This window comes from Mesoplodon mirus (assembly GCF_964341445.2).
Source record: "Mesoplodon mirus genome assembly, chromosome: 10".
Classification (NCBI taxonomy): Eukaryota; Metazoa; Chordata; class Mammalia; order Artiodactyla; family Ziphiidae; genus Mesoplodon; species Mesoplodon mirus.
The window spans coordinates 16,827,091-16,843,607 of record NC_138986.1 but is presented as its reverse complement, the minus strand read 5'-3'; the positions used below and the strand labels follow the sequence as shown (position 1 = coordinate 16,843,607).

At 43.8% G+C, this 16,517-nt stretch overlaps 1 protein-coding gene across 1 annotated transcript in view; it reads left to right on the top strand.

The window, feature by feature from the left end:
* Positions 1-16,517, top strand: part of UST (uronyl 2-sulfotransferase) — a 292,877-nt gene that overhangs the window by 99,819 nt on the left and 176,541 nt on the right. Inside the window, exon 2 of the mRNA XM_082633440.1 lies at positions 12,253-12,296. Coding sequence (XP_082489566.1) covers positions 12,253-12,296 — 44 coding nt within the window. The remainder of the gene's footprint in view (positions 1-12,252; positions 12,297-16,517) is intronic.

Here is a 16,517-nt window from a genome sequence, read left to right as displayed (position 1 = left end):
TCCTTACAAGTTATTTTTGTTCCTGTGCCTCTTTGCACTGTCATGAAATAGATTTTCTCCATTGCTGAGTGATTTCTTCAATTATTCTCAGTTACGTATAAAAGCATTCACATAGCCTCCTATGATTTATCTTTTCACAGCTCTCAAAGGGCATGGTTTTTTAATTTAATCTTTGTAATGGCTTTGCTTGAGTCTGAAGTGTTCAAGGCCTCTAGACAAACCGGAGTCTTGTTCTTATTGTTGCCTGGCCTATGGCTTCTCTTGTAAAACCTTAGCTACAAAATCCTTAACAAGAACTTTTCAGTTCTCCCCGTACTCAACTCTAACTTCAATCCTTTGTCTTGAAATTAGACTGTCTCATCCTCATGCAGCCCCAGTTCCTACCACTTTGTTGGGCATAAATCAGGACATGTCTGCCTGGCATTCACAACAGAGAAAAATCTGTGATACTTATGTCATTTGCCTGGCATAAAGTTGTTCCTAAAAGAAAAACACATTTTTCATTCACCAGCTTTCCCTTCCATTCCTACCTTTCTTTTGCAGGATTGAAGTTCAGTATATATATTGAAGTTTCAAATATATATATATATTTGAAAAAGCCATTTCATATGTCAAATTCTGCGCTAGAAAGAGTCGTGTCCATGTTAAAATGTCTTTTATTTATTTATTTATTTATTTATTTATTTTGGGCTGTGTTGGGTCTTCGTTGCTGTGCATGGGCTTTCTCTAGTTGCGGCGAGGGGGGGCTACTCTTTATTGTTTCGGTGGCTTCTCTTGTTGTAGAGCGCGGGCACCAGGTGCGCAGGATCCAGTAGTTGTGGCACACGGGCTCAGTAGTTATGGCTCGTGGGCCCTAGAGCACAGGCTCAGTAGCTGTGGCCCACGGGCCCAGTTGCTCCGCGGCACGTGGGATCTTCCCGGACCAGGGCTCGAACCCGTGTCCCCTGCACTGGCAGGCAGATTCTCAACCACTGCGCCACCAGGGAAGCCCTAAAATGTCTTCTTGATATCATTGATATCTCTGTTCTTGATATTACTCACACTTACACGGATGATTGAAATCTACATGATAAAGAAAGTGATTTTTGAAAGATCAGCAGTTTCATTTGCTCATCGCCATAAGGGGTCTTCAGGGAATCTGAGAATTGGAAGGAAGGTCGAGAGGTCACCATGCACTTCCTTCCATCCAGCGAAGGCATCCTCTCCTTGATGCCAGGCAGGGTCTGGTCAGCATGGCTTCAGCAATGCCTCTGGGAGGATGCTGCTCTGAGGCCCCATTCCACTTCAGACGACTCTTCAGACTGAAAGTTCTGTCTTGATGAGCAGAAGCTCCCTTTGCACCATACAATTAAGTTACTTTGGGTGGACATGCATTCATTTGATTGATGCTTTGTGCTCTTGGGGAAAACTTTTTATTAAGAAGTATTTTCCAATAAGCAAATTGATATTAAGTAGGCTTGCGTATATTTGGAATTCATGAGCATGAAAACCAGGAAACTAGCTGTTTGTTTTGCTGGAAAGAGGGACTCCAATTTTCTTCCTGCAGAGCTCATGCTGGTCTTTGCTCCCAAGTTCTATATCTGTCTCCTCCCTCAGACTCAGTCCTTCAGTGGTTCAGAAAAGTGAGTGACTCACTGTAACTTTGAAAGACCATTAATATTTCCAGATCTGTGATCAATTCAAGGCAGCCAGGCTTTTAAGAAATACTCCTCTTGCTGGATATAAGAAAGCACACCTCCCCAGCTCATTCTGTTGAAAGGCAGGATTAAGACTTTGCTAGAAAATAAACCAATCTACTATGCGCTAGAGAGTATTTATGACCTCCAGTATACTTTATCTTTCCAAATAATAAGACAACCATATGAATAGCAAAATTCTGCCAGGTTTTAAAAAATTACACTTCATTCATGCCCAGGTATAACCTCCCATCATAAATCCTGGAAATTGTGGAGGAAGACAGTGACAGGCCATTCTAGTGCATAATGAGAGATGCATATTTCAGTGCCAGGACTGATGTTTATGTATGTGATTTCTTGGAAGAGGTTTTATTTAACGCACCGTGTCTTTAAATTAGCTCTATTTTAAATATAATCATCAGAGCTAGACTTTATTGTATGCATGCCAGGCAGTTTATAAAGGTAATTCTAATCCCCACAGTCCTATCAGGTAAGTTTTATTCTTCCTGCTTTTCCTGTGGGGAAACTAAAACCCAGGAACTTCAAGACCTAGCTCAAGGTCACATTCAATAAGTGGAATGCCACCTTGGACTGATTTGCTGTGAAGCCCACATCCTTTCTCCTGCATTCTGTACTTCAGCTCTTCTTTGGCAAAGAATATCTGATTTTTAGGCACTTATTTCTTTGTCCTTTTCTATTTTGGGGGAGGGGTGTTTATCTGTGCCTACAGAGTAACATATGGTGGTATAAGAACCCTCTTTTATCTTCCAATATTATAGGTCCATGAACCACAAAATCTCACCTAAATTCTATTAAATCTGACACAAAATAGAAGGTGATAGAAAAGGGAGCAATGAGAGAGATGCATCTAGAGAGATGATAGAAAAGGGAGCAATGTTGAATTTATTGAAACCTACTCTTTTTAAATAGACACCTCCAGGCTCATATGTTCAATTGCTAGTTAATTTTGGGAGGATTACTGTTCCGAATGACATCAATAATTTCTGCTGCTCTATTAAAAATCCCCTTTTACATGTGAAGACCTAATAAACAAGAAACTATGATCTCTTCCTTGTGTTACTTGAACGTTCATATGAACGTATACTCCCAGATGGGGTAGTTCTGTCTGCCCTACAACATCTGTATAAGGCTGACTTCGCCATGAAATCCATTTCATCCAAATAGCATTTATGAGCAACTCTTCAAATCTCTTGTTTGTATGCAGATCATTTTAGTGCAGTTTATTTGAAACACCCCATAGAATGCTTTCATACTAATTTCCCTACAGCATGAAAAGAATTGGCAAGTGACAAGTCATTCTCTGTCAAACATACGACTGTTTCATTTAGAATATAGAGGACACAGATGCTCATTTACCAGTGGCCTCAGGCCAAGGCCCAGAAACCCATCAAGCAGCAGACAGAACTAGAAACATAATTTTTTTTATCCATTAAAAAATATGTATGCTTTGACACCAATCATTCAGAAAGTAGTGATCCATAACTCAGCAAGAATTATCTCATTCATAGGACATCACCAAGGCTCGCTAATGACTTTCCCATGGTGTTTTCCGACTTAGACCTCACAGAGTTCTTCCCTCTGGATTCTGAGTTCAACCTTCCTCCAGGCTCACAGTGGTGTCGTTTTTGCACACACGGTGGCCACAGGAAACTCTCCCATCTGCCCACTGTCCCACCTCGCATAGAGCCCTAAGGAAGCGTGGACTGGGGTTCCTATGAGCTTGAACCCAAGTTCAAGTCCAGCTCTGACACCTCCAGATGGGTGACCTTGGGCTCAGATCTTCCCTGTGGAAAGGGACTCTCCCTCACTCTGTCCTGCTGACCTCCCAGGGTTGATGGGGGTGTGGGCTGCTGAGAAGATGCCTGAGACTATTAGAGCTCCAGACACACGTAAGCTCATTTCCGATGCGCCCCAAAGCCCTTGGAATCTTTGCACAAACTTCCCTTTGCTTCTTAAATGAGACTTTATCTTTGGATCTTGATTTCAAGGTCACAGGACATCCTTGATTTAGACTCACCATCCTCTTTGACCTACTCTTTCTCTTCCTTGAGTTAAGGAGCCTCTGTTGTTCCTTCTCATACCACCCTGTACTTTACTTCTTAGAAGACTCATCACAAACACAACTGAATACTTATTTTATAATCATTTGTTTAATGTGTGTCATCCATTTTTATTGCAGACTTCAGAGGGCTAGTGCTATGGACTGTTTATACACTCCTAAAATCTACATATAGAAGCCCCACCCCTAATTTGATGGCATTTGGAGGTGGGGGCTTCATGTGGTATCAGGTTTAGGTGAGGTCACGAAAATGGGGCCCCCATGATGGCATTAGTGTCCTAATTAGAAGAGGAAGAGACCAGAACTGTCTTTCTCCACCATGTGAGGACACAGCAAGACCACAGCCGTGTGCAAGTTAGGAGGAAAACTGGACCATGATGGACCCTGATCTTGGACTTCCGGCCTCCAGAACTGTCAGAGATAAGTGTTTGTTGTTTAAGCCACCCAGTCTATGGTAATTTGTTATAGCAGCCTGAACTGACTAAGACAGGGAGGGATCATATCTTTTGACTCATACCTATATCCCCATGTACAGTGCCCAGCACAGAGGAAGCACTTGAGAAGTATTTGATGGGTGAACTAGTGAGTAACCTGCCTGGATGTTGCTCAGAGAGCTCAGACCCCTCTCTGCTTCATCCCTGAGTAGCCCCAGACTGATTAGCCTGAGGAGCCCTGAGAGCTAACAGGTCAGTATCTCAAAGCACCTGTGGCTCCCAGACTGGAATCTCTGAGCGAGGCAGGGAGTGTGTGGTGAGCAAAAGGGCTTCAGAGTCAGGCAGCTGGACTCAGATCCAGGAGCACCTGCTGATGAGCTGTATGAGGTGGTACGGGTCACTTCACCTCCCCCCAGCCTCAGTGTCCTCTGCTGTAAAATGGGGATAATAGAAGTCCTGTCTCAGAGGTTGTCGTAGGAACGCAATGGGATGAGGTTGTCGAGTGCTTAGCACAGAGCTTAGATCAGCATTGATGTGAACCATCGACGATGATAAGGAAGGTATGGATTTTTTTGCCCTTGTTTTGTTTCTCCCAGCGTAGATTCTTAGTTATCTTCATCCTGCCCATCTTCCACTACATTTTCCACTACATTTAGGGGTGCTTCATGCAGTAAGCATCTGTTGGAAAGTGTCCATCCTCATGGTGGCTAGGTCCTAATAGAAGAAGATTATTGGGCTCGGGTTAGAGCCTTGGGGTGTGCAGCCTTGGGCTGGGGCTGCTCTGTTAATGGGTGTATTAGAGTCGCAAAGGTGGGATCAGTTGACTGTAGTAATTACTTTGGGAGGAAAATCTAATGGAGTGAAACAGAAACCTAAGTGATTCCATCTCGCTTTGATACTTTATTCCTACCTGCATATATCATATAATACAATTGCGATGAATTCCTGAGCTAATTTGGCAATAATTCATGTTTATATTCAGGTTGTTATTACAGCAATATTGCACTGATCATTTGATTTCAAAAGTAATTTCCTTCTACAGATATACCCTTGACATCCTATAATGCATACTCAGATTTAATGGGGAAAAAAGCGAGGTATTAAAAATCAAGGCAGTGGTTCTGAGCCTGAAGTACACAGAGAAAAGCATTAATTTGCTTTTTAAATTAATTAGAAATGGAAGACACTTTCTCAATCATAATTGATAACAATTTGATATTTTTGTCATAGTCCGGAATGCTCATTTTTATCATTTAGGCTCCAGGAAATGTTTTCAGGCTATTTTTGCCTTTGTTAACTGGTTGGGTGGAATATTCAAGATTTTTTTAAAGGTATTTTTGTAAATATATTTAAGTATTGATAGTTAACAAAACCATTTGCTTTAATTTAGTGGAAAATAATTTTATTAAAGCTTAAATAAATTTGTGCAAGCAGTTCTCCATTACAGTGTCTTTGGGGCTACGTTAATTGTAAGAAATGGAGCAATTAGAGATGTTTACTCAGTGCACAAACTTCTCATTGTTAACCATGGCCGCTGTGTGCTGACAGCTGCCTCTTAGGGAAACGTAACCCGTGGTTAATGGTGGAAAGTGTGGCATTAGCATAAGTTTTTGGCAAGGACCGAGCTGGGGCCGCAGTGCTGCCTTCCACCCCCTTCATTAACAGTGTCTCATCAGAGACCCAGACTCTAGGGGGGAGATGCAGCCACATGACTGTGCTGTAGGTAACCAAAATCCTGTGTGAAATGCCCGCTTCTGAATAAAAAAAGAAAGGATTTCAATTGCTTATGATTATGATTTTTAAAGGGCCCCTGGAAGAAAGACTCTGAAGAGAATTGCTGGCGTTTGATCAAAATTGACAGTGTAGAGGCGGCTTTTTTTGACATTGACACTAATGCATGTTATGGTTTCTATAAGAGGAATTCGAATTCAAACAGCTTTATTCTTCAGGGACCAATTCAGACAAAAATAGATCTGCTAATGCACGACTTAGAGTCAAGAATAAATTACATCCCCTGAAGGGTCCGTAAGTTCATTTGCGCATCGCTAAAGGTACTTCAGACAATTGGGAAAGAATTTTTGTATGTTTTGGAGGACATATCAAGCCGATATTGGAAAGTAATAGAAAATATCAAATAGTTATTTTATAGTAATATTCATTCTTGATACGATAAACTATTCCCCTGGCCTGAGGATTCTCTTTGATTTCCTCAATAATAAATAATATTACAAACTTGAATATGAAGGATACAATTGGGTAATATAAGATGAGGAAGTAGCTACCACTCACTGAGGGCTTAATATGTGCCAGGCAGGCACTATGCTAAGTGCTTCATACATGTCTTGTTTCATTTTCATAACAACCCTATTACTTAGGTGCTATTATTAATGTCCTCAGTTGCAAATGGGGAGATTAACCCTCAGGAACATTTAGTGATATTTCCAAGATCTCTCAACCAGTGAGGGGTAGAACTGACATTTGAATCCAGGTCTCTTTGTTCTGGCTCCTACAGTAATCCCTCGGCCACCCCTGGGCTTCTGGCCCTGTTACCAGTGATGGTCACTTCTATTAACAGTGTCTTCCTGAACCCATGAAATGATTCCCCTGGGGCTCCTTTCGACTCTTCCTCTAACATAAGAGTGACTGTTGCTACTTAAAGTACAGGGCACATTGATAACTCTAGTCAGTAGGCCTTCAGTATCAGTGCTTTCATGTCAGTGCTTCTGGCAGTTTCTTCTTTATCTGGTTGTGTTGGTCTCTGTTGGATTCACATGGGCGTGGCAGTGGGCTCCTCTGTGTCGGCCAGGTCCCCTCACCTCCGCTTCACTCCAGGCCCCCAACCTGGAAAGACAGGTAGCCTCAGTGGGCGTGGACCAGCCAGTGTCTGTGCTTCAGATTTTCTAGAGGCTTTTTCCTTTTAGATCTTTGTGGTCCCTCAAGGTGTGTGTAGGGAACAAGCATGGGTGTCTCTCAGACCGATGGAACACCCCCTATTTGTTAAGTCAAGTGGGGTCTGGAGAGGCTCTGGGCAGAGGGAGAATTATGCGCTTATCTCCTTTTTTACCATGAAACAGGAGGGTCAGCAGAACAATATATGTGAACAGGAATGTATTTGTGCAGGAACAAATATGTTCTGAAAGTGTAAGCTCAGAAAATTATTCTTCAAAAGATCTGTGGAGTCCCAGAAAGGTCTGGGCAACCCATGTGGTTTAAAGTGTAATCTCTGTGCCTAGAGCCGGCCCGGCCCCCTGGAGCAGGTGCTAACTGGAACTGCCAGGTCGATCCTTCTGTGATCATGAGCGTTCTCCTTTGACGGGAAACTCATGTTGTGTAATCTCTCACCAGACATGATGGAGGTGACCTCTGATTAAGATCCGCCTGAATAAGTTCTGTTACTTTTTATTTCTGGAAAATGAGATTCAGCCTGAATTAAGAACTTTAATCTGTGTTGTTTTTTTTTTTTTTTTTTTTTTTTTTTAGCTCAGTGAATCTCAGCCTTGGCCAGACATTAGAATTACCTGAAGGACTTGAGAAAATACCGATCGTCAAATGACTTGTCCCCAGATAATTGAATCGGAATAGCTAAGGCTAGCGCCTGGCATCCACATTCCTTAAAAATTATTGTAGGCAGTGGAATGTGCAGGGGGTGTGGAAGACTACTGAGCTGGGAGGATGGAGAGGCAGTGAAGGGGCGACCTTACCCTGCTGCTGCTACTCAGTACAGCTCGTACTGCTGCAACTTACTAGGTGCTTGGTATGTACAGGTATTGTTCTAGGCATTTTTCATAGAATGAGATTACCCTCATGTCCTCCTTACAGGGACCTATGAGCTTATTTCATTTCTCCAGATATGTATACGGGAAACTTTGAGGAGGTAAAGCAATTTATTCAGAATGAAATGACACTTCTTGGCGATATGCTCTGCTATGAAAGTGAGACTTAACCTGTTCATCTAGGTACACTATATCTGGTTTTTCATATCATTGCTCTAGTAAGTGCACAAACAGTAACTCCCGTGTGCTTGGACTTAACATCTTTGCACATTCACATATGACCTTTCATGTTCTATTAACAGCCTCGCTGGGAGGTCTCCACCAGGAAGAGCTAGGTGGGCAGGGCGAGATTTAGAATGTGTTATAATTTAGTCTGAGATCACTTGCCTTCTAGGGAGGGCATCTTAAAGACCATTAAACCACGAGTCTTTTGTTGGTGGTGGTTTTGGTGTATAACTCGATCAGTTTTAACCCATGGATAGAGCCATGTAACCACTACCACCATCAGGATATAGACCAGTGCATAGAGCTCGGAGGGCTGGAGTGTTGCTTCAAATCAGTAACCATCCTGCCTCCTGCACCCACCTAAGCAGATTCCACAAGCTTGATGTTCTGTAAGAGGTTTATCTCCATGCCAGCCAGAGCTAGTGATTTCTTGGCAGTTTGAAGACAGGCCCTTCTGAAAGTTTGACTGATGGTAGGAGTGGACCCATGTGGGGTGCATGCCTTTCTTTTTTTTTAAACTTGACAAGATACTGTAATCCTTGATCCCCAAAGGAAGGACTTGAGACATGAAGAGGAGGCTGAAATCAGAGCTCTAACGGTGTAGGTTAGTTTCTGGAAATAAATGAAATGATACACCCCTCCAGGCCTCCAAAAAATACAGGGATCGGGGACTGAGGTATCAAAAGTGGACATTCGCAGGGCAGTGGAGAGGGGTGGCAGGTAAGCATTTGTCCTCTGTCCTGGCCCCAGACCCTCGTCAGCCCTCCTCCGCCTTTTCTTTTCGAATTTGCATTGTGAGCTCTAAGCTCAAAGGCTCCAAGGGCTGATCTCCCTTCCCCACCACTTGACACCTTCCATAGAATCCTCCCTGAGTTGGTGCAGCAAGAAGCCTCTTTGATGACTGGGAGCTCCTTTTGATAAGAGCGCTTGCTCATCCTTTGATCTCCACAGCCCACAAGTTACCAACTTCAGGTTTGAAAATCCTGACAATCTTGTTTATTTTGCACTGGGAAAGTGTAAGATCCTAGGATGAAAAGCTCTGCCTAAATACCAAAAAATAACACAGTTATACCCTAAGAGAATAAAAACTTGCTGTCTCCAGCTAAAGAAATACTTTTTATTTGTGTAGCTTTTCTTTTCCCTTTTCGTGCCTCTGCTACAAGTGTGAGGCCCTTAGAAGCCTCTGTGTTCTAATAAACCGCAGGAACACAGCTGTGGATGGGAGCTCAGGGATCTGCTGGTGGCGGTAACAATGGGGTCTATGGCACAAGTGCCAGCGCTGGTCAGCCCTGGTCCTTTCTTTGTGCAGAAAGAAGTGATGTTTTAGGATGAGGGAGGGAGGGATGGAGGGAGGAAGGGAGAGAGGGAAGGAAGGAAGAGCTGAGAAAGCAGGGACATGTGACCTGAGCCTGAGTGAAGGGGTTGGGAAAGAGCTTTTTCTGGTAGAGGAAAGAACCCATTCAAAAGGTGCCTAGGGCTTCCCTGGTGGCGCAGTGGTTGAGAGTCCGCCTGCCGATCCAGGGGACACGGGTTCGTGCCCTGGTCCGGGAAGATCCCACATGCCGCGGAGCGGCTGGGCCCGTGAGCCATGGCCGCTGAGCCTGCGCGTCCGGAGCCTGTGCTCCGCAACGGGAGAGGCCACGGCAGTGAGAGGCCCGCGTACCGCAGAAAAAAAAAAGGCCCCTAGGTGATAACAGATTGGCAGTTCTGGAGCAGAGGGAGGGCTGTTGTGCTGGTGTCAGGTGTGGCAGGGGGCGGGGCCTCAGTCATGCAGGGTTAGACACCATGGTAAGGAATTGATTATTTTGTTCTTAGAGAAATAGATTTTAAGCAGAGGGCCAACATGGCCAGATTAATAAGGTTAAAAGATCCCTCTGGTTGCTGTGTGGTAAGGGAGAAAATTGGCGATCAGCGAAGAGAGGGCTCTCGCAGGTGGCCCAGAGGGGTTGGTGAGAAGTGGTCTGATTTGAGGAATATCTTGAAGGCCGAGCCAACAGGACTTGCAAATGGGTTGGTACGGATGGGGTAAGGGAAAGGGATGGATCAAGGATGACTCTGGGCTTTGGAGCCTGTTGGGGAAGGGATGTGTTGTGTAACCTGATGAAGAAGACAGGAGAGACAGCGATTTGGGGGATGGAATAGGAGCAGATAAAGAGTTCTTTCTGGACGGTGAGGTGTGAGATGCCTGCAGACACCCAATCATCCAAGCTGAGGTGCTAAGGAGTCAGGGGATACCCATGTCTGGAGTTTGAGGTAGCGGTCAGGCATTGAAATCATTCCTTTTAAGGAGTCCCTGGGAACTTTGGTTTATGGAAACTTTTACTAGTTTAGAAACATTTAGTTTGAGCTCCCTTTGATTCCTGGGATGAATACCTGGAGAACATGCTGGTGTGTGTTGGGATTTCTCGCATCCCTCCTGGGGAAGACGCATTCACACGGTGAGCAGACAGGACTCTCTGCAGCTATCCTGGCTGCATTATGGTAGAATTCATTCTGAGGCTTTCTCTAGACTTAGGCAACCATTTTTCTGAATTCTTGACCGCACGTCCTCTTTACTAAGTCAGAGATAGATCGACTTCCTATTCATGTGTGTTCCCAGTGGAGTGCAGCACAATAATTAAGAACTACAAATTGTTCATCATGTTCACATTTCATAGGTTACTGAAAATAACCCAATCACGAGCATTCCAGGTGTTTGTGTGTGAGTGTCTTGTACATGAAAATTGGACCCCATTTTCCCTCTGCCTTACACAGACAGCCAGAGTACAGTCATTGCGCACATCATGTGGGTGATAAATCAGAAGACTATGAAGAAAAAGGGGTTGGATGAGGCCTCAGTATGGAAAAAAAATCTATAAGCCAAAATCCACTTATTTATTACGTTTGGATAAGTTTCCCCACTTGAACTGTCCCTGGCTTAAACTCCGTTTCCCTTTTTTATTCCTATTTCTTAAGTTACTTTGCTCTCTCCCGAAAAAGCACCTTTCATTGACCTTATTCCCTAATCTACTGTCTTCTATAAGCCTCCTTTTGCTTTCAATATTTCCTACATTTTGCTCTGTTAGAAAGTCTGGTCATCTTCACTTTCCCCTAAACTCATCACATCATTGGCTCCCCTACACGATCAAACTCAAACGTGTGGCCAGCTGGTAATATTGCTGACGCCCAGGCTGCACAAAAGCTGGAGATGGCAACACTCCAGGTGGGCTTTTCAGATGAGCAGATGCCCGAGCACCTTCTGGAAAAACCAGTCTTCCCTCCTCTCTGCAGCTTAACAGCTGTGTGACTGCCAGCAAACTACTGGATTTCTCCAAGCCTCTATTCTCTTCTTTGTAAATAGGGGTAATTCTAACTGACCTCTGATATGTGAATTAAGTGAATAAATACCTGTAAAACACTTAGCAGAGAAGGAATCCAATAAGCTTTAGTTCCGGTCAGAATCCCCCTGAGTCTTTATTCATCAGGAGACAATAACCACGCACTCTGAAAACACACATGCCACTAAGTGACTATTAGGGAAGACAAATCAAGCTTCGGAAGCAAGCTAGACTGAAAAGATGAAGGGAAATTGACAATCAAGACAAAGTGGAGAAACAATGCAGTGGTTCTCAAAGTGCGGTTTCAGGACCCGTAGCCTCAGCATCATTTGGGAGCTTGATAGAAATGCAAATTCTCAGAGCTACTGAATCAGACCCTCAGGGCCGGGCAGTCTATGTTTTAGCAAGCTCTGCAGGTAATTCTGATACATGCTGAAGTTTGAGAACCACTGGTCTAAAGTAAACTCAACAGATATTGGGTGGAGAATGATGGTGCATGTTTCTGCATGTGTATGTCCGTGTGCATACGTACCCACATGGGTAGACTGTTTGTAACTGCTGAAACTGTTAACCAAGCCTGGTAGTATCAGCAAAGTCCCACCAAACTGGAGATCAATTACCCATTTTCCTTTGGGACTTTTGTCTGAATAGAAATATATCTAGAGTACTTATTTTCAATGACTTTGCACTAAATTCATTTGGGGTTTAAGACTATTAATTCATCAACGTTTTCTTCTTTTTTCCTAGGAAATTCCACTTACTTAGATGACCATGGACCCCCTCCTAGTAAGGTAAGACCTTTGCTTGTGGTATAAATCCCCTTTTCCTTTTCTCAGTACCTACTGCCTTCAATAACCCCAACCAGATCCCTCTGGGCCCTGAATTGTTCACAAGAAAATAGTAGGTAGCAGATATCAAGTTAATCTTTGACTAACAGTGGGTGGAAAAAGGAAGCACACAAAGATAGCCTAAATGGTGAGGGAGCAAGAGGCATCATTTCATCAGGAGCTGAAGCTATCCCAGGCACTGGAGCCTCAAGCTGACTTCAGACTTTTGGTTGCTTCTCCTGTTTGCTGCCTTCTTTGCCTTTACTCTCCATGTTGGGCTGTGATGTGATGTCCACAACCCAGCCTCCTCATGTCTTCATGCTTTGGGCTAGCCTAACCTCTGCCCCTTTCTCCATGGCCTGCCTTACTTGGGATACTCCAGGCAAGGCTCAGCCCTCTGGAACCGGCCTTCTCTGCCAGTGCTCTTGCAAGTCTGCCGTGGCCTGGCCTGTACAATCACTTTTGTTCTTAGCAGCAATTTTGGTGTGACTTTTAAGGGTCAGAACAGTCCAGTGAAGTATTAGTGGAGTTCCCCCCGCCGCTCTCTACTTTTATGAGTGCAATGAAAACCAAATATCAATCTACTGAAAAATGAGGAAAAATACAGACACTCTTTGACCACTTAAGGTGATGCCTGCAAAGTGCGGTTGTAAGTACACAGTGAAAAGATAATCAGCCAGTAACCTTAGAGGTTGGAAATTTACCCTAAAGTTGGCTTTTGCATTTGTGGGATTTGAAGAAGAACTCCACCACACTTAAGACCATGAGCTTTGGAATAAGGTATTTCTGGGTTCATCTCAGGCTCTACCACTATCAATATATGACATTAGACCAATTACTTAATATTTCAAGCCTCAATTTTTTTGATGTACAAGGTGGGGTTAAAAATATGACCCACAGTACAGGACATGTAAAAAGATTGAACGAGCTGATATATGAAAAGCACTCAGCACCCGGCATGTGATAAGCATTAAATAAACGGTGGAGGGCTTCCCTGGTCGCGCAGTGGTTGGGAATCTGCCTGCTAATGCAGGGGAAAACAGGTTCGAGCCCTGGTCTGGGAAGATCCCACATGCCGCGGAGCAACTAGGCCCGTGAGCCACAACTACTGAGCCTGCGCGTCTGGAGCCTGTGCTCCGCAACAAGAGAGGCCGCGATAGTGAGAGGCCCGCACACCGCGATGAAGAGTGGCCCCTGCTTGCCACAACTAGAGAAAGTCCTTGCACAGAAACGAAGACCCAACACAGCCAAAAACAAAAATTAATAAATTAAAAGAAGGCTCAACATTAAAAAATATATATATATGACCCACAGTACAGGACATGTAAAAAGATTGAACGAGCTGATATATGAAAAGCACTCAGCACCCGGCATGTGATAAGCATTAAATAAACGGTGGAGGGCTTCCCTGGTGGCGCAGTGGTTGAGAGTCCATCTGCCGATGCAGGGGATGTGGGTTCGTGCCCCGGTCAGGGAGGATCCCACATGCCGCGGAGCGGCTGGGCCCATGAGCCATGGCCGCTGAGCCTGCGCGTCCGGAGCCTGTGCTCCACAACGGGAGAGGCCACAACAGTGAGAGGCCCGCGTACCACAAAAATAAAATAAAATAAAATAAAAAATAAATAAATAAAATAACATAAACAGTGGATAGTGTTAACTAGACTGGAATAGCATTAAGATTATTGACGAATGGCACAGTGGTATTTATCACAGGGGTGAGAGGTTTACCACTTGGCCCACTGCATAGGTATTGAGTGCCTGCGATGCTGCAGGCACTCGGAATGCAAATATGAAATAAAACAAGGATAACCACAGGTAGCCCCTACCCAGGGGAAACAAAGGAATATAGAGGATTAGACACCATCTGAGAATAAGGACTGCATCTAGCTCATCTCAGCATCCTCACATCCTTGCATTAGCCTCGACACACAGAGAGGCACATTGTGACTATTCATTAATTCTCACTGAACCGAACCATGGAATCCAGAGCTGGAATCTGAATCAGGTCTCCTGGCTCCCATCCCAGGTTCTTCCCACTAGGCCAGTATTCTCAAACTTTAGGTTGCACCAGGATTTCCTGGGGGCTTGTTAAAACATGGATTGCTGGGCCCAGACCCCTGAGTGTCTGATGCAGTAGGTCCAGGGTGGGACTTGAGAATTTGCATTTTTAACAAGCTCCCAAGCGATGCTGATTATCTGGGAGTGGAGTGGCAAAAACACTCAACTTTCTAAGCAGTAACCAAAATAATAAGAAGAATATAAAAATGGGTAAAAATAATATCGGTATGTTAACATCTTTCATCCATGCTTATTACTTCTGGCGGGGTGTAAACGAATCCCAGAAGTGATGAGGTCAGGGTTCCAGATGAAGGTCCCTTAAGTGTCCCCCGAGGTGAAAATCTACAGACCACTGGTGTATTCAGGGACACGGTGGCACCCACGGGATAAGGACTCACGTGTGTGGCCTCCGGAGTGAACCCTCAGCCTGGCAGTGAGAAGCAAGATGGAGTCCAGATCCACAGTTTTCCTATTTGTTTAGCACTCAGAAGTAACTTTTTGATGCCAAGATCGAAAGAGCTGTGCTCTAGATGAAATAAGGTTTTAAACCCTGAAAATGTACGGACTGAGGTTTACAGGCAAGTTCTCATTTTATGAGAAGATTCAGTTCCACAAGTTTCACATTCCACAAGTAATAGCCATTTAGGGAATGGGGTGTGTGTCACACAGCACATCCAGAGCCCGGGTCTTCATTCTCTCCAGTATTTTCATGAAAAAGAACCAAATGCCTCTGACTTTTACTTGTTTTTTCAAATCTACTTTAACCTCACAGCTCACCCCAGTTTTTGATCTAAGTCATTACTTAAAGGCGGATGTTAATATTTTCTTTCGTCGACCACTTTTTATGACCGCATTGTGTGTACACAAAATTTAGCGGTTTAAGGTTAGAACCCTACTGAGACTGACATGGAGATCTCAATAGAATGAATTAGAAAGATATGCTTGGGTACAAAAACAGGCATGAAACAGCAGTATAATGTGATCTTATGTCTTAAAAACTTGTGTGCATATGTACGTGTGTGTACAGAGAGAAGCCTGGAAGGATAATGATGTTTACTCCAGATGGTGAGACTTCAGGAGGTTTTTATTCATTTCCTTATTTTCTGTGTAAATTTGAGTTTATTAAAGTAATACTTGCTCAATCTAAAAATCAGGGTGTGTGCGGTGGTGGTGGTGGGGAAATACTGTGTTAGAGAAGATTAAAGTTGGGCTGAAAAGCCTGAGGTGCTCTGGCCTCTGCAGCATCACCCTGTGGTTCCGTCCACCCCACCCCACCCGCCCCCAGAGCAGCCTGACCTCTGGAGGTGATGTCTTCTCCTTCCTGGCTTCACTTCACCTAGGATGTGGGTCCCTGATGTGAGCTGCTGGCATCGGCAATGATAAATTCTGGAGGTAGCAGATAGAAAACAGTTACTATTTCACATATGTTGGGTTCCCAGATCCGATAGGTAAGGAGAGCTGGTCTAAGCAGCTCAAGGAAAATGAAATCACTATCCATCGCTGATGTCTACCGTTTGCTATGTGGCAAGCACTCTGCTAAGCACTTTGCATGGAAGTTTAGTCTCTATAAAACTCTATAGAAGAGGAAGTAATTATTTAACCATTATTTTACTGATGAGGGAACCGGATCTTAGAGAGGCCGGGTAACTTGCCAGAGGTCATGCACTACTAAGAACTGGACTTGGGATCCCAGCCCAAGGCTGTGTATGTAGCTCCAAGGTTCACGCTTTTAACCATTCCAAGATTACTAATTTAATATAAAGACAACAATTTTTTACCTTATTTCTGGAGTTTTAGCCTTTTATATAAGTTCTCTGGTACTTTAACTACTACAGTACACAAAGTCTCAGTATAATACCAGAAAAAAAAATAGTCATCACCATTTACTGTTGGGTCCAATGGACCTTTTTAACTTTTTTAAAATATCAATCCAGAGATGTTTTTTCATCTTTTTCTTTCTAATCACCTTTCTATACATACCCACCTTTGGCATTTGTTCATTTACATACTGTATACAGAGTAAATTTTGGTGTACAAACATCATCAAAAGTGAAAGAAGACTGTCCCACATGCATTTAGCAAAATGGGTTGGTCCAGGTTCTTGTTGCAAAATAATGTTTGATGAAG